The sequence below is a fragment of the Monodelphis domestica genome, chromosome 3 (genome assembly GCF_027887165.1).
Source record: "Monodelphis domestica isolate mMonDom1 chromosome 3, mMonDom1.pri, whole genome shotgun sequence".
Taxonomy (NCBI): domain Eukaryota; kingdom Metazoa; phylum Chordata; class Mammalia; order Didelphimorphia; family Didelphidae; genus Monodelphis; species Monodelphis domestica.
The window spans coordinates 262,521,872-262,545,137 of record NC_077229.1 but is presented as its reverse complement, the minus strand read 5'-3'; the positions used below and the strand labels follow the sequence as shown (position 1 = coordinate 262,545,137).

Below are 23,266 nucleotides of genomic sequence, written 5' to 3'. Positions count from 1 at the left end.
GAAGTCTCCAGGTGTAACAACTTTTCATGCCACTGGACCCAGGCTTCCAATGCCGAGAGAGTAGGACTGTCTCTGTGCACTGACTTTTCCACTTAAATCTTCATGCACAAGTGTCTTTGTGCACAAAAACACACAAAGACCATCATCATCCTCGGTTACCGAGAGACTACTACTACTGCTGTTAGTCCTAGCACTGCTTTGATAGATCCTGGTACTCTACAAAACAATCTTGGTATCCCCTATTTTGATTGCCTCATTTTTGTCACTATCCTCCCTCAAATGTAACCAACAGCAAAAAAAACCACAATACAAAACACCATATATGTCAGAATACAGCAAGGGACTCACCTTCTCCATTCTGGATTCAATGTCTTTTAGCGCTTTAACAAATTAGAACAAAGTCAGAATGCACAGACTCATGCTATCACTCTCTTTGATGTGTGACTCTTAGACCCTTCTTTGTTGTCCTTAATAATATCCTGAAGTGTCCACACAAAGATCAAATCAATGAGCATTTATTAAGTGCTTCCCTCTAAGAGGCACTCTGCTAGGTACTAGGTATGCAAGTACAAAGAATGGAACTAATCTTGCCTAAGGGAGTTTACATTCTAAAATCCAAATGATAATAAAGATAATACATTTCTCAAAGTTATTTAAATGATTACTTTTAAAATTTATACAATAAAATAAGGATGCTTTCCACACGCACATTCTGGATGAATTTTGCTGTCGAGTCATTTCAGTCATCTCAGTGACCCCATTTGGGGTCTCTTGACAGAGATGCTGGAGTGGTTCAACATTTCCTTCTCCATCTTTTTTTACAAATGAGGAAGATGAGGCAACCAAGGTTAAGTGGCTTGTCCAGAGTTCTGGAGGTAGTAAGTGCCTAAGGCCAGATATGAACTCAAGAAGAAGAGTCATCCTGACTCCAAGCTCAGTACTTTATTCAAGGAGCCACCTAGTTGTCCTTTATCTAATCTAATGGTTCTCAAAGTGGTCTAGGGACAGCTGGGATTTCCTGAGACCTGTTCAGTGCATCCACAAGGTCAAAACTATTTCCTTAATAATATTCAGATGCTTGCATTTTTAATTCAGTAAATATTGATAGATATAAACCATATAAACAAAAGCTCTTTGGGGTCCTCAATAATTTGAAAGAATGAAAAGAGATCTCAAGACAAAAACTTTGAGAACCACTGACCCAAACAATGTGAGTGAGAGTGTGTGTGTGTGTGTGTGTGTGTGTGTGTGTGTGTGTGTGTGTGATTGTGTAATGGAAGTGATTCAAAGTGGATTAAGATTAGGTCAAAGTGGCAAAGTATGGCATATTTAACTTCAGTCTCAGAGAAATGGAAAAGTTAATCTATTTACTATGTATGAGACTGCATGGGTTTTTTCCCATCTCATTCCCTCCCCCACCAACTGTCTAGATCATGGGAAGCATAGTGTAAAAGTCAGTGAGACCTTGTTTATGCCTGTGTTGTCTAGTTTGCTTGAAGAAAGGTTCATCTATGTGATTATTCTTGTTTTTGTCTGACTCTTCATGACCTTGAGAACCCTAGCACACTAATATTGTCAGTGGGGTTTTCTTGAGTAAGGTTCTGGAGTGGCTGGATTTCCTCCTTGGGTGACTAAGGCAAAAAGGTTCAGGGAACTTCCCCAAAGTGTCACACACATAGCTAGTAAAAGTCTGAAGTTGGATTTGAACTGAAGTCAATAGGAAGATACCAGAATTCGATGACTAGGGCAGATGACAAGAAAGAACCTACATTTTATTTTTTTAGAAGATATTTTATTTTTCCAATTATATGTAATAACAATTTTCTACATATGTTTTCTGAAGTTTTAAGATACAAATTGTTTCCTTCCCTCCTCTCCCTTCCCTATGACGGAAATGGTAAATAATTTGATCTGGGCTGTATATGTATTATCATGTGAAACATATTTCCATATTGTTCCTTGTTGTAAAAGAACAGTCATATAAAACCAAAACCCACAAGTAAACTAAAGTGAAAAATAGCATGCTTCTATCTGTCTTCCTACTCCAACAGATCTTTCTCTGAAAGTGGAGAGCAGTCTTTATTATAAGTCCTTCAGAATTGTCCCTGATCTTTGTATTGATGAGAGTAGCCAAGTCTTGTACAATGTTTTTGCTATTATGTCCAATGTTGACTCTACTTATTTCACTCTGAATAATTTTCTGTAGATCTTTCCAGCTCTTTCTGAAATTATCCTCTTCATCATTTCTTATATCATAATCATATACTGCAATTTGTTCAGCCATTCCCCAATTGATGGTCATACTTTTAATTTCCAATTCTTTGCCACCAAAAAAAAAAAAAGCCGCCATCAATATTTCTGAACAAACCAATCTTTTCCCATTTTTTATTATCTCTTTGGGATACAGACCAGTAGTGATATTAGTGGATCAAAAGGTAAAATCCAGTTTTATAGCCCTTTGGACACAGGTCCAAATTGGCCTCCAGAATGGTTGCATCAGTCGAATCTACATTTTAAGAAAAACAGAGAGAGAAAGAGAGACAGAGACAGATACAGATACAGAGAGAGAGAGAGAGAGAGAGAGAGAGAGAGAGAGGAAAATAAGGCCAAAAGAAGTTGTAATTTAGCTGTCACACTGCTGGAATATCTATGACTAAAACCCAGGGTCCTTGATTCTCTTTCCAATGTATTTTCACTTTTTCTTTGAATGAGGTTTGGTTTTTTTCCCCCTTAAATGGCCTTTTCAGACTTTCCTCAGAGTATGTCTTTATTATAACCTCATTGTCCTTTTGAACCAATCTGATAAAATAGATAAAGAGAAATTATTTCTTAACCTATGCATTATCTAATAGAGAAGCTAAAGCATAGAGATGGGTAATCTGCATAAGGCTAGCCAGTGAGTTGTAAATGAGCAGGTCAAGTTCTACCTCAGGGATTAAGATAATGTTCTTTTCCACTGGATTATAACAATAAATCATTTTCACATACTTTTCTACCTCCTTTAAAGCTCCATTATTTCATAAGACTAGGTTCTTTATGTACCAACACAAAGTGTCACCCTCCTTCGAAGTCCATAAGTATGGTCCTAGCTAAGGATGGTTTTTATATTTCTATTGTATTTTAAGATGTAAAAATTCATTCTTAGCTCACCTATAAAAAAGGCATCAGGTATCAGGACCCCTGGCTAAGAGAATCTCCAAGGTCCCCTTTAGCTCTAATAGACAATTTAATTGACAATTGGAGCCAAAAGAAATCACTTGGAGATCCAGTCATTCTCTCTGAACATAGCTAGACTGGGTTTTGAATTAAAGCTATCCAACATCCAGACAATTATTTGAGATCATTTTCTTTTGATAGAAAATAATTAAGAATCTTCCTTTGAAATAATAAAGTGGAGGATTTCCATGTGAACTGGAACAACCTCCAGGAAGTGATGCAGAGCGAGAGGAGCAGAACCAGGAGAACAATGTACACAGAGACAAACACACTGTGGCATCATCGAACGTAATGGACTTCTCCATTAGTGGTGGTGTAATGTCCCTGCACAATCTGCAGGGATCAAGGAGAAAAAAACACTATCCAAAAGCAGAGGACAAACTGAGGGAATAGAAACACCAAGGAAAAGCAACTGCCTGACTACAATGGCTGAGGGGACATGACAGAGGAAAGACTCGGAGCGAACACTCTGATGCAAATACTAACAACATGGCAATGGGTTCAAGTCAAGAACACATATGATACCAGTGGAATCACGCGTCGGCCACGGGGGGGTGGGAGGGAGGAAAAGAAAATGATCTTTGTCTTTAATGAAAAATGCATGGAAATGATCAAATAAAATACTATAAAATTTAAAAAAAAAAAAGAATCTTCCTTTGATATGTATTCTGCTGCAATTCACAAAAACAAAAATGTTAAGGCAGAGGATCCTAGCAGCTAGATGATTGTGAACCTTAAAAATTCCCAGACCCTACTTCATAAGATTGGATTAAGACCATTCCCCATTTGGGCAGTGAACTCTACTTAGATCAGGAATGTGAGAACTCTACTTCACTTACTTAAGTCTGCCCTAGGGGAAGATAAAGTTGCAAACTCTTTTCTGAACAATGAAAAGTATTTAAATCCATACTTATAATATGGCAAAAAGTTCTTAAGATAAGTACCTATAAAGGTCAAGCAACTTGTGCATTTACAAGGAACAAAGAGCTGAGAAACTTACTCAGAGCTTTCCTGGTATGAATTACTCAAAAATTTACACCTTCTTAGGTGTGGACTAAGAATGGTCTGTCCTTTGAAAAACGTCTACTGTGATTGGTAGATGGAAGAACTTAGGGGAGGTGACATAGGAGAAAATTCCCTATATAAGGCAAGAAGAAACAGTCTCTAAGGAGGCTATTGGAGGAACAGTCTCTAAGGAGGCTGTTGGGAGAGAGCTCTGGAAACAGGCTCTTGGGACAGTCTCTTGAAGTCAGTCAGAAGAATCCCTCTCTGGAGAATAATGGCTGGCTGAACTGGTGTCTGAATCCTTGCTTGAACAGATCTTATGGTGAGTGATTAAGGACTGACTGATCTTTCTCTTAAGACTCAGATCTAGGCCATGTTGGCTTAAGGCCCTTCATACTTATTGCTTTCTTACTCTTTCTCTCTTTCTTTAATTCCTCATTGTAATTAATTAAATCTCTATAAAACCCAGCTGACTTGGATATATTCATAATTGGGAACATTTCCCTGGCGACCACCTTATATTTGGTTTAAAAACAAGACACTGTAGTGAAACATTTTCTGCAGTCAAAATTTACTCATCCACTCTTTTATCTACAACAATTTATATCTTCCACTATTTTAATCACTACAGTTTATAACCTCAGCTATTTTAATTATTACATGGTTCAATGGATAGAGTTCAAATCCAACTTCAGACATTTACTAGCTGTGTGACATTGTGGGTAAGTTCATTGAACCTCTCTTTGCATTAATCACTGGAGGAGAAAATGGCAAACCACAAACCACTCCAGTATCTTTTTATTCTAGAAAACCCCATGGACAATATTGGTGTGCTAAGGTTCTTGAGGTCATGAAGAGTCAGACATGACTGAAGAAGAATAACAAGAGTAAATCACATAAATGAACCCTATTTCAAATAAACTAGACAACACAGGCATAAACAAGGTCTCTCTGACTTCTAGACGGTGCTACCCATGATGCAGGGAGCCAGTGGAGGAGGGGCTGAGATAGAAAACCAATCACAAAGTTTCATATTCTTTCTTTCTCTGAGATTGACGTTAAATTTGCCATATTTTGCCACTTTCTCCTATCCTCATTCCACTTTGATTATCTCCATTATTTCTGTCTCTTCTTTCTTTTCCATTCTCAATGTACTTTAATCAATGAATCTTTTCTTTTCCTTAAGCTGAATTTCCCTTTCTTACAGCATTTTGGTAGCCAGGAGATCAGGCTTCTATAGCCACTTGATTTATCAATCTCACTCCATTCTATGGCTTTACGTCTATAATTCAAACCAAAGCGATCAATCCCAATCTCAGTCCAGATACTGATATTTTCAGCTACTGGATGGTGGGGGGGAAAAGAGGAGAAGCCATTGGAGAAGAAGCAATGGTTTTCTCTGATTTCTTTGAATTGTCTTTGGAACTCCTTTTACCTGGCAACCAAATAACTGAGGATTTATCATGTAAATGAAAATCTATTTTTATCCAAAATATAAATTAGTGCCTCACTATTTTCTTTTTCAAAATTATTTGTCATTAAAATATGATCGTATACTCATGTGTATATAACTTTTGCCAATTTATTTGAAATGAATAAGTTATTTGCATCCAAAAATCAATTTGCCAATACAAAATGGGAAGATTTGACCAAGCAAGCAATTGCTAGGCAAATTGTCTGAGAAGTGAGGCTGGGATTGGTGGATAATTATATGGAATAGTAGAAAGAGTGATTGATTTGGAGTTGGAGTCAAGTCCCTGGATTTAAACCTTAGTTCTATCCCCTCTAAACTCTGTAACAATGGGCAAGTCTCAAAGTATCTGGAACTCAGCTTCTTTATAGATAAAATGGGAATGTTGAGCTGAAAAATATTAGGGCCCCTCTCTGTTCTAAGTATATGATCTTATGAAAACATTTATCCTCTACAAAAGACAAAGTTAAAATGCAGTAGAAATATACATTTAATGAGTTAACTTCTTTAAAATGACATCAATGTGGTCTTTAGTCTAGATTAAGAAAGGTCTGGGCCAAGTTGGTGGGACCTGCCAGTAATGCTAGGGAGGGGAGGGGAGGAATGAAGGAGAGAAGAAGGGAGAGAGAGATGAGGTGGGGTGGAGGGGAAAGGAGAAGAGAAGAGAGGAAAAGCATCGCTAAGGGGAGGAGAATATTAGATATTTGGGAATTAAGGAGATGATAGTCCTCTGGTCCCAGCTCATCTGGAACACTAATCTTAAATTCTGGGGGGCATCCATTAAGGATACTGATGAGTTGTAGAGAATCCAGAAGAAAGCAAGCAGAATGGTGAAGGGCCTCTCCTGAGTCTATGCCATATGTGAATCAGTTGAAGAATAATCAATCAAACAAACATTTATTAAGAACTTATTAGATGCAAGATATGATACTAAATGTTGGGAACACAAAAAAGGGCAAAAGAGAGAACCTGCCCTCAAGGAAATGTTAAACTGTAGGCCATGGTTTTTGTAACCTGTAGTTCTTACAATAAAGCCTGTCTTGCTCAGATCGTTGTCCAGTTCTTTTACTTTTTAACAGAACTTACAATCTTTTTTTTTTTAAACCCTTACTTTCCATCTTGGAGTCAATACTGTGTATTAGCTCCAAGGCAGAAGAGTGGTAAGGGCTAGGCAATGGGGGTCACTTGCCCAGGGTCACACAGCTGGGAAGTGTCTGAGGCCACATTTGAACCTAGAACCTCCCGTCTCTAGGCCTGGCTCTCAATCCACTGAGCCACCCAGCTGCCCCCAGAACTTACAATCTTAAGAGAAGAAAACAAACAAATATTTGGGCTATATATGTATTATCATATAAAACATTCCCATATTGTTTATCATAATAGGAGAATATTCATATAAAACCAAAACTCCCCAATAAAACCACAAATAAACTAAAGTGGAAAAGAGTACACTTTGGTCTGTATTCTGACTCCAACAGATCTTCCTCTGAAGGTGGATAGCATTCTTTTTCATGAGTCCTTCAAAATTGTCCTGGATCACTGTATGGCTAAGTCTTTCACAGTTGATCTTTGTACAATATTGTTGCTACTGTGTCCATTGTTGACCTGGTTCTACTTATTTCACTCTGAATCATTTCCCATAGATCTTTTCAACTCTTTCTGAAATCATTCGGTCATCATTTCTTACATCACAAGAGTACTTCATCAACATCCTATACCATTATTTGTTCAGCTATTCCCCATTGATGGTCGTCCCCTCAGTTTCCAATTCTTTGCCACCACAAAAAGCTGCTATACATACTTTTGTTCAAGTAGGCCCCTTCCCCTTTTTTATTATTTCTCTGGGATACAGTCCCAGTAGTGGTATTACTGGATCAAAGGGTATCCACAGTTTTATAGCCCTTTGGGCAGTTCCCATAGAATGGTTGGATCAGCAGAATCTACATTTTAGGAAAAACATTTTAGTGAATGAATGGAGGATGGATTACAGCAGGGAGAGGCTTCAGGGAAGAAGACCCACCAACAGGCTACTGTAGTAATCAAGGAGGGTAGTGATGAGGAACCACACTACAGTGGGGTGAGGAGAGTGAATACTTAAAAAGATGTTGCAGGACACCCAACTGGAAATGGGGATGAGTGATAGTGAGGAAACCAGAATGACTTCCACATTCCACATTGGGAACCTTAAGGACTATGAAGATGGTGCTGCTCTCTACTGTAATAAGAAGGCGAGCGAGAGAGGATAGGGGAAGTGTTTAGAAGGAACAATAATAAATTCAATTTTGGATGTTTTGCGTTTAAGATGTCTACTAGGCATTCGGTTTTAGATGTCTGAAAGGCAGTTGGAGATGCAAGACAGCACAATAGCTGTCTTTAGTATTTCAAAAAGAAGAGAAATTGGATTTAGCTCATTTTCAGATGGCACAATTAGGAGCAATGAATGGAAGTTGTAAAGAAGGAATATTAGATTTGATGTAAGGGGAAAACTTTGTAACAAACAGATTGATACAAAAATAGAAGAGATTGTCTTAAGAAGTAGGGAGGGTTTTCCCCACTGGAGTTTTTCAAATAAAGAAAGATAGTCAATCACTGGACCAGCTAGGTGGTGCTGTGGATAGAGTGTCTGGATCAGGAAGACTCATCTTCCTGAGTTCAAATTCAACCTCATATTCTTCCAAGTTGTGTAATCTTGGGCAAGTCATTTAATCCTTTTGGCCTCATTTTCCTCATCTGTAAAATGAGTTAGAGAAGGAAATGGCAAATCACTCCAATTTGTTGCTAAGAACACCCCAAATAGGGTTTCAAAGAGTCAGGCAGGCCTGAAATGACCAAACAAGAATGACCTCTTGTCAGATGTTATAGAGGAGATCCTTTTGCCCAGTTAAGTATTGGACCAGATGTTTCCCGTTCTATCCCTGAAATTCCACAATTCTATGATTTTGGAAACAACAAACTTGTGCACAACTTTTCAAGGACACACTTGCTACATAAAGTCAGACATATCTTTCTTGGAATTGCTGAAAGAAAAATAATTAAATAAAATATTCTTTAGAGTATAAACTCTTTGGAATTATGGATTTCATTCTACGTATTAGAGTAGGCATTTAAACAATACAAGATGTTTGAGTGCTTGGAGAAGAATCTAATACAGTCCCTTATACACATACATCATTTGGGAAAGAATTTTTAGGTTTGGACTTCTAAAAATCTGACTGTTCTTTTACTTGATTATCAAGCAGGGGATTTTAAAAATAGAACAAAAATTCACCTGCAACATAAATACTACTGTCACTAAGAGTGTAAGTATGCCTCCACACAAAATGCCTGAAGGAGAGCAGCTGTTCCTCCTGAAAGGAACAAACTGTGTTGGAGGCAGAGGCACATCAGGCCAAATCTTTCTTTAAGAGCTTTATTTTAGGTGAAAATGTTGCATATAACAGGAATTTATCAAGAAGTGGTTATGTTTTTTGAGGATATAAAACGCATGTGCACCTTCTATAAAACACATATGTCTCCCTTTGGATCATGAAACTCCTCATTTACTCTTATCAGAATCCTTCCATATTGTATTTCTCTGTTACAGAAGTAACAGGACTCATCCAAATCCCTTGAAAGTATATATTCTCAAATAACTACAATAAATTAATATAGTTATAATCCTTTACGGATTTTTAATACTTACTAGAAAAATCATTCATTTTATTTTAAATCTTTACCTTCCATCTTAGAATTAATACTATTTATTGGTTCCATGGCAGAAGAGTAGTCAGGGCTACACAATGGGGTTTAAGTGACCTGCCCAGGGTCACACAGCTAGGAAATGTCTGAGGCCTTATTTGAACCCAGCACCTCCAACCTCTAGGCCTGGCTCTAAATTCACTGAGTCACCTAGCTGACTCCTGAATAATCACTCATCTACTTTCTGGACTTCATAGTTGGAAATTAATTTCTGGAGAATATAATCAGGGTTTTAGGATAGAGTGAAACATATACCCAATTCAAAGATTATTTCAGTTAAATGCTGGTCAATCAAGAAAGGGGAAGCTGAGAGGATCCTTTAATCCAGTAGTTTAACCCAATGGATCAGTGGTTTGATCAAATTGATCTATTGTCATAGGATTATATATTTCGAGGTAGAAAGGATCCACCTTAAAGAATCCACATAATTTAAACTTCCTTATTTGGCTAAAGAGTAACCTGTGGTCCTGAGAAGTTGTGACTTACCTACAGTCACACTGATAGTAAATGACAGAATTTGAACCCAGGTCCACAGAGTAAAAAATCCAATGCTCTTTCTACTATGCTATGAACTATCTCCAATTAGAAAACTTCTAAGCTAAAGAAAATGATTTGGTAAAAGGAATCATTTTAGCTCATATATATCCATTTGTAAGCCTCTTGCCTCACAACAATCCTACATATTGTATCTCCATTTTACAGGTGAAGAAAGTAAAGTTCTTAGATGATATTCTAAAGTCAGAGGGATAGTAAATAAGACAAAGTCAAATTTTTATTCTAAATTCAAAGGTCTTTTTAAATATAACACAAATTAGGTAGCCCAGTGCTATAAAAGTAAGATTATATTGACAAAAGTTTTTTGAAAATGAAGAGATTTTATAAGTAGCCATATAATCAAAAGTGAAAACAGTAGTTTTAATAAAAGGTTAATCAACAGATATTTATTAAGAATCTACTGTGACTGGGTGCTGTTAGTGATAAGAAAACTATAAGAAAGTGTACCTCTTTTTAAAGTGTCTCACCTACTTGGGGAAACAAGCCATTAATTCATGAAAAGAGAAGTAACAGTAAAAGAACCACAAAGAAAAATTCTAAATGATTAATACATTCTTCATAAAAGTTCAGAGAAGGGAAAAATAGGATGCAATGTGGTACAATGGGGAAAGTACTGGGTTTGGATTATGAACATCTGAGCTTAAATTTCATAGCTGACACTTGCTTCCTGGGACTCTGTTTCTTCACTTCTAAAATGAGGAAATCCAATTAGATGATCTGCTAGATACCTTATATCTTTAAGTTCAAGAATTTTCTGATCTGTGATAACTTCAAGATAAGGTGATAAAGGAAATCATTAAGAGTGGGCTTAAGAGGTAGTCCTTAAAGGACTTAAAAAGTTGAGTGAAAGCATTCAAGGTCCAGGTAATGTGTGAGGAAAAGTACAGAAATGGGAAAAGAAAAGTCTGTATTTGGGTCATAGTAAAAGGGTCGGTTTTCCAAAACAAAGGGTTGGTGTGGAGCATCATGAGTGAGAAGTAAGAACAAGGGAGTCAAAGAACAAATTATTGAGCATTTATTTTGTCAGGCAACTAGGTGGCACAGTAGATGGAGAGTCAGGGCCAGAGTCTTGAAGTTGGGAAAACTCATCTTAAAGAGTGCAAATCTGGACTCAGATAAGTCCTAGTTGTATGACCCTGAGCAAGTCATTTAACCCTGCTGGCCTTAGTTTCCTCCTGTAAGAACTGGAGAAGGAAATGGTAAACTACTCCAGTATCTTTGCCAAGAAAACTTCAAATGGGGTCACAAAGAGTTGGATTCAATTGAAACTGAACAACATCTTTGTATAATGCATTATGCTGTCAAGAGATAATAAAAACATAAGATATGATCTCAGCCTTCAAGGAATTTATTATCTAGTTATGTAATAATAATAATGATATTTAGATAATGCTTTAAGATTTGCAAAGAGAAAAAAGTTTTGCAAAATTCTTTGCAAACATTATCCAAATTCATCCTTACAATAATCCTGGGAGGTGGATGTTATTATTAATCACATTTTACAGATGAAGATACTCAAGCAGAGAGAGGTTAAGTGACTTATCCAAGGTCACACAGCTAGTATATGTCTTGAGAACAAATTTGAATTCAAGATAGCCAAGATATAATGGATATAAAACCCTGAAAGGATTTTATTCAGTAATGAAGAAGGATGATATTATATGAAATACTTATAGATTCATTTAAAGCATTAAGATCCACATGGTACTGCCTCTTAGCATTGGTATAATATCCAAAGTAAAACTTTATGTGTTAAGATTTAGGTTCAAGAATATGTTAAATGTTTTAATGTGAAACATGGAAGACTTCCCAAGGCTAGAGAAAATTTAGAGATAATAAGATCTTAGGCTACTAACAGAAGTATAGAAAACAGAGCAAAAGATGCAATTGTTCTGACATAATCTTCTCTGTTCAGAGTGCATCTGGAAGATGATGTCTAGTCCTGGGCACTACATTTTAGAAGAGACAATGACTAGCTACATAGAGTATTATAGAAGAGTGCAACTAGAGTGGTGAAGGCCTTCAAAATCATGGCATTCCTTCATAAACATACAAAAATATTTATGCCAGATTATTGTTTTTAAAGTGGCAAGGACCTGAAAACAAATTATGGTATTTGTGAATATAATAGAATACTACTGTGAGAAAGAAATGATGAACGGGACAAATTCAGAGAAACCTAGGGATAGCTTACTTGAACTGATGCAGAACAGGAGCAGCATAACAATTTATACAATAATAATAACACTGTAAAAACAAACAATTTTCAAAGACTAAAGAATTCTGATAATTCTCTCTGTCTGTCTGTCTGTCTGTCTCCCTCCCTTCCCTCTCTCCCACCCCCCCCAACAAGAACAGAGGTCAGAACCTAGATGTACCATCTTCAGATATTTTACTGTCTCTAAACTGGAAGATAAATAGGAGTAATAATATCTAAAAGCAAATAAAACTTTTCCTACCCCTACTCTCTTTTTCAGAAATAATATTAAAACATTTAAAAAATAATCCTAGTCTTAAACTTTCATACTAATCTGTAAGTAAAGTTTTATCAGTCTCTACCTATCAGTTCCTAAATAATATCCTGTTCCCTTCTCTCAGATCAGATCAGGAAGGACTCCTCCTACAAAGTAATTAGAGGAGGTGGCTCAGACATGGCGCCCTAGACTGATACACCTAGGAGTAATAAGTAGCCTCCTTCCTCAGCCCTAAAGGCATTAGAGTAATGATTCACTTTAAAGAGGAAGTTTCTTTGATTATTTTGAACTAATGGAAGTTAAGGTGGTATTGACTGGGTGAAAAGGAAAATCCTTAAAGGTAGTGATCAAAGAGGAATTGAATGATTTTAGGAAAAAGATTCTTCAAGGGTATGGCAAAAGTTGTGTGACTATTATGCTATTTGATGAAACAAACTATTTATTGAACTTTTATCCTGAACTCTATATTTCATTACATTCTGAAATTTTTCTCATTTGAGAATCATATAAAATGATTTCAGAATAACTTGTTAGCTATCTAAGGGCATGAAGAGACTATAAATTCTCTAAATAGCAAAATCCTTAATTTAGAATAATAAAAAATTAATAAAATGTTTCTGGCAAGGTTGGGCCTACAAAAGAAAGTACAGATATTTTTTTTTTACAAATGAGAGGCACTTAGAAGGAACAGTGTAATAATTAAACTAGCGGCAAGTTAACCATAGCAGGAAACTATATTTCTGTTTCAATTCAACTATGTACATAGTTAATACTCCAAAATTCCTTTCATATTGGTTAGTCTTGATTCTAATTTTTCTAGGTTTTTAAAAAGTACTATGCATTGTACAACTTGTTATGATGAATAATTTTCATTTTAAGTTTGATCATTTGAAACAATGACATAAATTGGATTGTAATGAATACAATGGAAGAAAAATATGTTATGAGAGGAGAGAAGAGCAAATGAAAAAAGACCTGAACCCAGGCCCATGAGTATAGCTCTCCAAATTTTGTCCTGGGGCAGCCATTGGATAGGACTCCCCTAAAATCCTCTTATATTTCCGTGGCATGGAAGTGATCCTGGTTTCTGGAAGGTTATGTCAGTGGTTCAAAAGCTGTAGCTTTTGTCTAGCTCTCTAAGCAATGAGACATGTATGTTTGTCGCTCAAGGACAGTTAGGAGGCTCATGAAGAAAGCTATTAATTTTTGGCCACTGAAACTCATCTGTTTTCCTAAATGGGTGGTTTGGGGATGGAAAGTGGAAGGAATAATAATAATTATTATTATTATATATGTATGTATCACTTTAAGATTTACAAAATGATTTATGTGTACATCTCATTTGTATAAGTACACAAAGTAACCAAATCATAGAATCATGAAGTGGGAACAGCTACTCAAAAACAGAGGAGGGGAAAAAAAAAAGAAAGAACTTGGCTAAATGCAATTTCTCCCTTCATCAAAAGTACAACAGGAATTTATCAAAGAGATGGGGATCATTACAGATTGGAATAGTCAAGCAAAACTTAATGGAAGTAGAATATGATATGGACCTTGAAAGCTGCACAATAAAGAGCTGGAGGTAAGAAGAGTTCATGTAGTATAGACAGTTGAAACAAAGAAATAGAGGTAGAAATGAACATTTATTTCTAGGACTCACATTAAAGAGCCATTGAGAATAAATTTAGATAGGTAGGGTAGTATCAGAGTGGTGACATGGAGCCATTAGAAGCTCCACACCAGAGGTCTGACATTTTGAAATAGGAGTGTTAACAAGATCAGTGTAGCAGCTGTATGCAAGATGGATTGGAGTGGGAAAGGACTGAAGGCTGGGAGAATGCCATTGTAGAAGCACAATGATTTGATTGAAATCCTGTGCAAAATTTGATTGAAACTGTGTGCAAAGGATGCTTTAGAATGATAATCATTTTTCTATTAAAAAGAGAGAAACAAACTATTAGTCGAAGCATCTTTAACATTTACTATTGTTTTAGAGAACTTCCTGAAACATTGTCAGGAAACATGGAGCAACAGATAGAAATGAAGGAAATACTTTGGGGCAAGCGAAAAAGGATGGCACTTCCCATAAGTACTCATTGATTTAAGTTTACTGTGTCGATTGGTAATAACCCAAGCAAGATGCTCTGGTACGAGAATTTAAGTAATATTACCTGCTGATCACCAGATTTCAATGATAATTTTAAAAGTGGGATGATTCAGAAACTTCAAATAACTTTTCCCTAAAAAGGAGAAACAAGAGGAGGAAAGGAGCCCATTTGCAATCCTGGGTGCTTTTAGTTCTCTTCCATCCTTTCTTTAGATGCTTTCTGGATTAACTCTTGGAGATAGAGGAATGCTTACCTTGACAAGAATGTTATCCAGCAGACAGATTGGGAATCTCTCTGACCCTATTGTATTTCCCCAGGCTCCAAACAAAAGACAAGGTCACAGAAAATTTAAACCCCAGTAAAGAAAGGTCCCCAGACCAGGCTTTATCAAAACAAAGAACAGATTTGAAGGATTTAGTGCCTTTAAATGGTTACCTAGAGACTATCGCTCTCCACACAAATGAGATACAAATTAGATGAACCCCAATGCACCAAGGAATTTTCAGTAGTAATAATTCCCAGCCAGGCTTGTTCCAACAGAACCCAAATGTATGAATTATATTTCACTTCATTTTTACATATTATTTTTAAACAAATATGTGTATTTCACTAGGCTTTCAAATGACTATTACATTAAACAAGAAATAACGAATATTTACAAACATGAGAGCATGTCCCTTATGAGACTATATTAGGATAAAGTACATGTGTTTACAGATAACCTAATTTATTCAATATCTCTGAGCAATGCAGATAAAGCTGAGTGGGCTAAATAAGGACTCAAACATAAATGAACGTAATCATCTGTCTCCACTTAAACTTCTGTACTCTTGAGGAGTACATTAGCCCCTTGATTTATCAGAATTATCTGCATTATTTTAAACATCCTGTGGTGCAAGATTCAAACAAACTTAGTTGGTCATATTAAAAAAAGCACTGGTCTATTTTGTTGCAAAATGTTTCCCAATCCTGACTTTTTTCTATAAAAGATTGTTCCTGCAAGTTTTATTTTGCTTTAAAAATTATAGTCCCTGACACATTGGGTTGCTATAAGGATCAAATGAAACAAGGTATATAATGCAAGCTAGCTATTATTATAAAACTTGTAGGAAGAGATAGATATCACAAAAATCAAACAAGAATAGGTTGTTTCCTATGCCAAAGGGACTGGGAAAACACCACTCTAGCAGCCAAGACCTGCTTCATATGAATGGACAAGCAAGACAATACAATATCTCACAAAGTGCATATATTGAATAAATATCCCATACAAGTAAAAGGGGTAGTACATAAAGGGGGAATCAAATGTTTGGGCAGTGTAAGGTCATCCTACAGTATGAGGAATTGTTCTATATAGAAGAGATAAGATAGTGAGTTACCTCAATGAAGAATCAGAAAGGATTCTCAAGATGAAAAGAGTTTCAAGCAGAGGTTTATCTTGGAAGATATTCTGAAGTATAATTATACAAATCCCTTATTTGTGCCTAGAGTTTGAAGATAAGATTCTGAGGATATAAAATATGATAAATGATATCCACAGAATATTGAAGATGAACAAATGTTGGCTGTGTTAAGTTAGTTGCAACTGTGCCAAAAGAATATTATGATATGCTTCCTAATTTAACTTAAGACTAAAAGTGGCAAATGATATGGAAATGATATGATAGAGCTTTTTAAAAAATATTTCATGTTTAGCTCTTAAATTCTCAAACATTCAGCATTAAGTAGTTATAGATGTAGCCTTTGCAATTAATGTTAGGAAAAGAAGAAAAGAAAGGAGGAAGAGGTAAAAGTCTAGAATATTGAACTGTGATGTTAACCAATAACACATATCCTTGTTTCCAACTGTTGAAGATAACTATTTTCTACGAGCATTTACTTTGGGAGTAAAGTTACAGAAAAGGTAAAAAAAAAAGCATATTTTCAAAACAAAGCAAAGCACACATCTTTCAAGTTTGCCACATTTTAAAACCATTTAAATTGCTAAAATTTCAGTGGTCTTTTATTCCTCACACAACAAGAATTTAAAGAGATTCTTGGGATACTTGCACATCTGTCTTGCCTTGGTCTCATGCTAATGGAAAACGTGGTTGTGATACAGAATAGCAAACAACTTAACCTTCAAATTGACTTATATCTTTACTTTAGTGATCGCCATAATTGTGGGTTAAACAATACTGTCTTTTATTAGAAAATTAAGTCCTTCTTAGTAACCTAATTAGATACATTTCTTACTCTCGTTTATAATTATAGTGAGGATGAAATAATATACCATAGTTACAAGTGTTCTTTTGATAGATTATTCAAAGAGTAGAAAGAAAAATGCCTAGCTGTCCAATTTTGTTACACAATGATCATTTTCAAAGAATGGATCACATGTGGAGGTTAAACCAAGTACAAATTTGTCTGAGCAGTAGCTTAATACTCAGCTATGTCTATGCTTTTCCTTTGGTATATTTTACTGACTATGGATAATAGTTAAGGGAATTTAAATATTGACCTACATTCTTGGTAAAGAATGCAGAAGAAGGCAGATTCAGGGACAGAACTGGCAAATTTACCAAATATGGTGTGAGGACCTAGTTACTCAGGAGATCCAAAGGCTTCATTCTTCTATCTATACAAGATCTCAAAAATCCGGGAAGCCTCCAATCTTCCCAAGTAATCTATTGGTAAATTATTGGGGTTCGGTGTAGAGCAGATACATATTTATCATTGTGTATTCTAGAAACCTGTTAGATTGTTTATTGTGTTTTTTAAAAAAAACTCTTATTTTTATATACATTATGGGGGATGTACTGACACCTCAATTTTATAGATCTTCAAAATACTAAGCATTTTATTTTCCCAGTTTCCATAGATTTCCTATTAAGTAATAACTACTTAATTGCTACTAGCAAGGAGACTAGTTTCAAACAAAAAAGGAATCGAAGTTTATTGCTTTAAAATGTTGGCATTCCTTAATCTGCTATGTAAAATTAAATGTAACAGAAACAATACAATCTAGTCTCAGTCGGTGCCTGTTGGAATTGGCTAAATACGAGCCCTCGCTCTCCTGTTAGACTTTATTAGGTTTTCCAAAGGGATTTGTATTTGCGTAGTAAGTCCAATTGTATATATTGTTGACTGTACATTTATTTATTTATTCAACAAATATTTACTATCCCCAGCGAGGCGCGTTGCCTGATACTTTACTCAATAGTGTGTCTGGGAGATGAGAAACCGTGTTGATGTACTGAGAATGGGGAAGAATGGCCGTTTTGGGGAGGGGTGGGGGAGGATTAATACTACAGGATTGTCCAGCTCCAAACAACCCTGCAAGCACGAGGCATCCTAACTAAGAGGCAAAAATGTGACCCCAGAAATTTACAGCCTGAATTCCTTGTATCTCGGGTTCCCAGGAGTGACCACTCTCGCGCGCGCGCTCTCTCTACGCACTCTAGGAAAAAGCCGGTTTGGCCACTTCGGGGGCTGCACAAAGAGCAAAGGGGAGCATCAGTCTGCCCGGACGCCATCTGCCCAGTGCAGCACTATCCGGATTCTCCTCCAGATAACAAGCTATGGGGCGGGAGATCCTGCAGACTTCCTCCGCTCCATCCATTCATCCCGAAGGAGGAGAGACGCAGATCGGGCAGGGAAGGGCAGAGTGCTCCTGGGCTGCCAAACTTGGCAAAGCCTTCCAGAGCTGAAGGCGGGAGAAGGAAAAAGGGGAGAAGGGGACACGGTTTGACTTCCTGCAACCAGACAATGAGAAGCTTGCGGGAGAATTCCTGCCCCATTCATTCCGGGCGCAGGGGTGGGGGGCGGGAGGGGGGGTAGCAGCATTACCCGAGGGTTAGCAAGTGAACCCACCCCCACCTTCAGCCCAACAATTACACAACAGAAATCTTCCACGCAGGAGTCCTGGGAACAGTAAAGTCGGAGGATGCCAACTGGGTTGTCTCTTTTATCTCCCCTTCCAGTTACACCTCCCCCTTCAGCACACACACTCCCGCCAAGCTACCGGACCCCTATCCAAAGAAAATAAATCACATCGCTCCCAACGCATGTCCTAGACTTCTCCAGTAGCTCAATCAGTTCTGTTGTGCAGAACAAAACTTTTCTCCAAGCAAGGAACATGGTCTCCTGTCTCCCAGGGAACCGACGTCTGAGAACCTTACTGTCCCGGAGCCAGAAGGTCCCTCTGGGGTTTCCTTCACAGCTCCGGGCTGGGTTGCCCAATGCTGACAACTTGGAGCACTCTAACCCAGGATCATCAGCTAACCTGAGAGAATTGCATTTCCACGCGCACTCCCTTTTGCCCCGCAATTGGTGAAGCCAAAAGGCTTAGCCGGGATCCTGCTAGAAGGATAGATCTCTTCAACATTCCACCCATCCTCTCCCTAAGCAGCACCCCGGAGTTGGGACCAAAGCCAGGCACAGCGACTGGCACCTCCAGACTCACCTCTTTGCTGGCACTGCCCGGTTGTCCACAGCAGCAGCACTGCTACGAGCAGTCCTAGACCGCAGCAGCGGAGCATTTCCCTCCCTGGCCTCCAGCTGCAAACAGCCACCAGAGCTTCTCCGGGGAAGAAAAGCTGCTGACCCCTTTACTTAGCTGGAGTGCGAAACTCTTCTGGCTTTCCCACTCCCAAGAGCCTGGAAAACCCCTCCCCCTCCGTCCCCACCCCCTCCTTATCGGGACCCAGTCCCCTCCTCTTGCTTTACTGGAAGGCTCCCAACCATGCCAACCCAGTCCCGCAGACACTTAAAGGTTGAAGTTTACCACTAATATCCCGCCCCCCCCCCCCCAAGAGCTGATCTATTTGGGACCTTAACTTTATTTGCCTTCTTTTTGCTGGATTTAGTGGGCACGGCTTTGTAGAGGAACTAAGTATCTTCTTAGTTCTCAGGACTTCGCAGCCTCCAGTCAATAATGGAAGGCTTTCATTTGGGTTTTAATAGACCTAGTATGAAGCTGTTGAAGAATTTTCGCACTTTCCCCCATCATCCTTTTCTTTCTATTCTGACTTGTCCTGAACCCGCATGGAACCAAGGTGATGGAGGTAACTGGAAAGGGAAGTTAACAATGACTGGGGGAGGATGGGTGGAGAAAAACAGGTTCATATTGATGGAGTTAAGCAGTCTTTGTAAGCTGAGCAAAGTGGCCCAAGGGAGAGGATTTCAAGAAATTATTTGATCTATTGGCCCGCCCTTTACCCCACTATGTGGCCCTGCCATCTGGGCTCCCTCTGGACTGATCTACTTCCAAACATCCCTGCCCACAGTTAGATGGTAGCCATGGAATTGAAATGACTAGTCAGTTTCTGAACAGTTCATAGTTTTAGACTAGGGGAGGCCAGATGGAAACAAGGATTGAAGTAGTGGTGATGGGGTACTGGGAAGTGGGGTGGGGGAGAAATTCAGCATGTACTTTATAATGAATTTAAATGTGCATGGACATTTACCCACTTTTATATTCATACAAAGAAGAGTCATTTTATCACAGACTCCAAGGGATTTAGTCATTTGTGAGATTATACCTGTTACTTGCTAAGAATTTTAACTTTAATTTTCATTGCTGTTAAAGAAATCATAACACTATCAAGGCAGAGAACAAGGGATCAGGAGTCTTCTGTTTGACTCATTCTAGATATGTGACCATGGCCAATTAAGCCTTTCTGAGCCTCAGTTACCTCAATTGTAAAATGGAAATATTTGCAGACAATGATAATAATAAAATGGAGATAATAAATACCTTACAAAGGTGTTTTAAGGAAAATATTTCATTAACTAAAACATTAAAGCTCAATGTAAATGTGTTATCATTTTTATTATTGTATACCCATTTCAACAAAGATTTCTATAACTTTCCTGACAAGCCAAAAAACTCAAAAGATAAACACATAAGTTGAATAGAAGTCCTTAGAGGCTCTTTCATGGAATTCTACTTTTATTCTCATATAGAAATAAGTTTATCTTTATGTAAAAAGCTTAAGAGGAACATCATTTATATAACTTTTTAAAAACTGCTACAAAACCTTTTTTATCAGAAAGATTCAAATAGAATAATTGAGAAGAAAGGATAGAACATAAACATGGAATTTGACCTTCTAAAAATGGACATTATAAATGTATGCAGAGAATAGATGAAAAAGCTCAGGCCCTGGTTTCTAAGTTCAAAATTCGGCATCATGTTTTCATGATGTAAGTATTCAGAATCTTTGGAGTATCAGGGAGAGGAGAAAAGACAGAATGGAGGAGATAAGTGGGGGAGATTATGACAGAAAAAGTTCTTCAGGACTTGAGAGTTCTTAAGAACAGCTACTATTTTAACTTTCTATTCTTAAAACTGCCCATCTCTCTGATAATTATGGCACAATCAAATGTAATAGACTTTTCTACTAGCAGTAATTCAATGATCCAGGACAATCCAGAAGAACTTATGAGAAAGAGCGCTATCCACATCCAGAGAAAGAATTGTGGGAGTAGAAAAGAAAAAGAAAAACATATGATCAATCACGTGGTTTGATGGGGATGTGATTGGTGTTTTGATGTTAAAAGATTACTCTACTGTAAATATGAATAACATGGAACTAGATTTTGAACAATGATACATGGATAACCCAGTGGAACTGCTTGTCAGCTGTGGGAAGGGGAAAGAAAGACTGGGGGGGGGTGGAATTATGAATCATGTAACCATGGAGAAATATTCAATTAAAAAAAAACTGTCTATTTCTCCTACTTAGAAATTCAGTTTAGATTTCAGACAGTTCATTTTACTTCCTTACTAACACAATTGTGAGCTCATGGATTTTGTCAAGGATGCCAATAGTCAGAGCATTTGGTGAGTGAATAGAAAATCTTAAAATGTACACTTCAGAGAGAATTACCACCACTTAAAATTAGGCAAGCTCTCTAAATAAGCCTCTAAACTCCCTTTCCTGGAGTTACACTCCTGAATGTCTAAGTAAGAATAACAATAGGGAACACTGATTAAGTACTTTGTGGTCACAAGTACTTTACATACATTTCCTTTTAGGTTCTTTACTACCTAGTAAGGACTTTTTATTTAACATCATCTGCATTTTATAAATCCCAAACATCAGAACAGATTGCCCTATTAATGATTGCTTTCTGCCTCTGAACACTGACATCATCATCATCATCATTGACACCAAGGTAACTAGCATTTATATAACCCCTTAAAATTTTCCAAGTGCTTTATGTATGTTATTCGACTTAAATGATACTTTTTAATTCAAAGATACTTCATTTCCCCAATTACATGGAATAACAATTTTCGGCATAAATTTTCCAAAATTATAAGATCCAAATTGTCTCCCTCCTTTCTTTCCCTCTCCCCTTCAGAGATGGTAACTCAGAGATCTGGGTTATATACATGTAATCATTCATAACATACTTCCATATTAGTCTTTAAATAACACTTTAAAGAAAATGCACTGCACACTGTTATTTCATTTGACTTGTCCCTCAAGTAAAAGATATCTGCCCAAAGGAGCCCTCTCCCTTTCTGCTTCTGAAGGATATGTGAATTTTCTAGACAGAATGTCCATCAGAGTTGGCCTCTAGCAAGGAGATTCTTGTTCTGGTGTTCAGTTGTTCAATGGCTCTCAGGTTTGCATATACTTGAGCTGAACCTTGGGCTTGGAAGTTAAAATGAACCAGTGGTTAGAGAAAAGCAGAGGTCATATTAAGGAAGAGAACCACTGGAAGTTATCTAGTTCTTTAGGAGGGAAAGGGCCAGTCATTTAGCAAAACATCATTATTGCTATTCATTCTTGTCTAACTCATTGTGGCTCCATTTGGGATTGTATTGGCAAAGATACTGGAGTAGTTTGTCATTTCCTTCTCCAGTTCATTTTATAGATGTGGGTCTTAGGCAAATTGAGTTAAGTGACTTGTCCAGGGTCACACAGCTAGTAAGTATCTGGGGCAAGATTTCAATTTAGGATGATGAGTCTTCTTGATTTCCAAACCAGTCTTCTATCCACTCTGCCACCAAGACAAAGACACACCGATGTGCAGAGACAAATTGGTCTTTATCTGCTTTAGAAAACTCTTTAAAAAAACTTTCTTCACTAGAGGTATGAAACATGTAACTGAGCATGGCCTGAACCAGATTAAAAGGTAATTGGGAAATATTTTACAAAATAAGTAAAAATACAATCAAACATATATGTTGGTACATGATTTTCTAAGTCTTTGTGTGACCCACAGAGATTCTTATGTACAGTAGCTTAGTGACCTTGACATCTATTTGGGTTTGATACCACAGTCTATACTTTTTTGTCTACACTTTCTCTTCTCTCATTTCTTATAGATTCTTTGCAATCTAGTTTCTGAACTCAGCATGCAACTGAGACTACTATTTCTAAAGTCACCAATGGTCCCTTAAACAAACTAATGGCTTTTTCTCAATCCCCTTTGTTCCTTTTTTCTCTGTGGCATTTAATACAAATGATGACCCTCTCCTAGATATTCTCTCCTCTTTGGGTTTTTGTGACCCTTCTTTCCTGGTTCTTTCATTTCCTGTTTGATGACTACTTCTCCTATGTTTTACCTGTTTACACATAACATTTGATAACATTACTTCTAATAGTTTTCTTTGAGGAGTAAACTTTATTGATGCTTTTTGGTTTTATATCACAGTCATTTTTAGAAAAAAATTCAAGATCAAACCATCCCTTGTAATAAAG

The 23,266-nt window shown here is 37.2% G+C and overlaps 1 protein-coding gene across 2 annotated transcripts in view; it reads right to left on the bottom strand.

Annotated features, from left to right (window-relative positions):
- LAMA1 (laminin subunit alpha 1) overlaps positions 1-19,212 on the bottom strand; it is a 155,665-nt gene extending 136,453 nt beyond the window's left edge. Inside the window, exon 1 of one of the 2 annotated variants that reach the window (XM_007487695.3) lies at positions 19,012-19,212. In XM_007487695.3, the coding sequence (XP_007487757.2) occupies positions 19,012-19,087 (76 nt within the window). In that variant the 5' untranslated portion in view covers positions 19,088-19,212. The remainder of the gene's footprint in view (positions 1-19,011) is intronic. The other variant, XM_007487697.3, reaches the window with a different exon arrangement.
- Between the last annotated feature and the right edge of the window lie 4,054 nt (positions 19,213-23,266).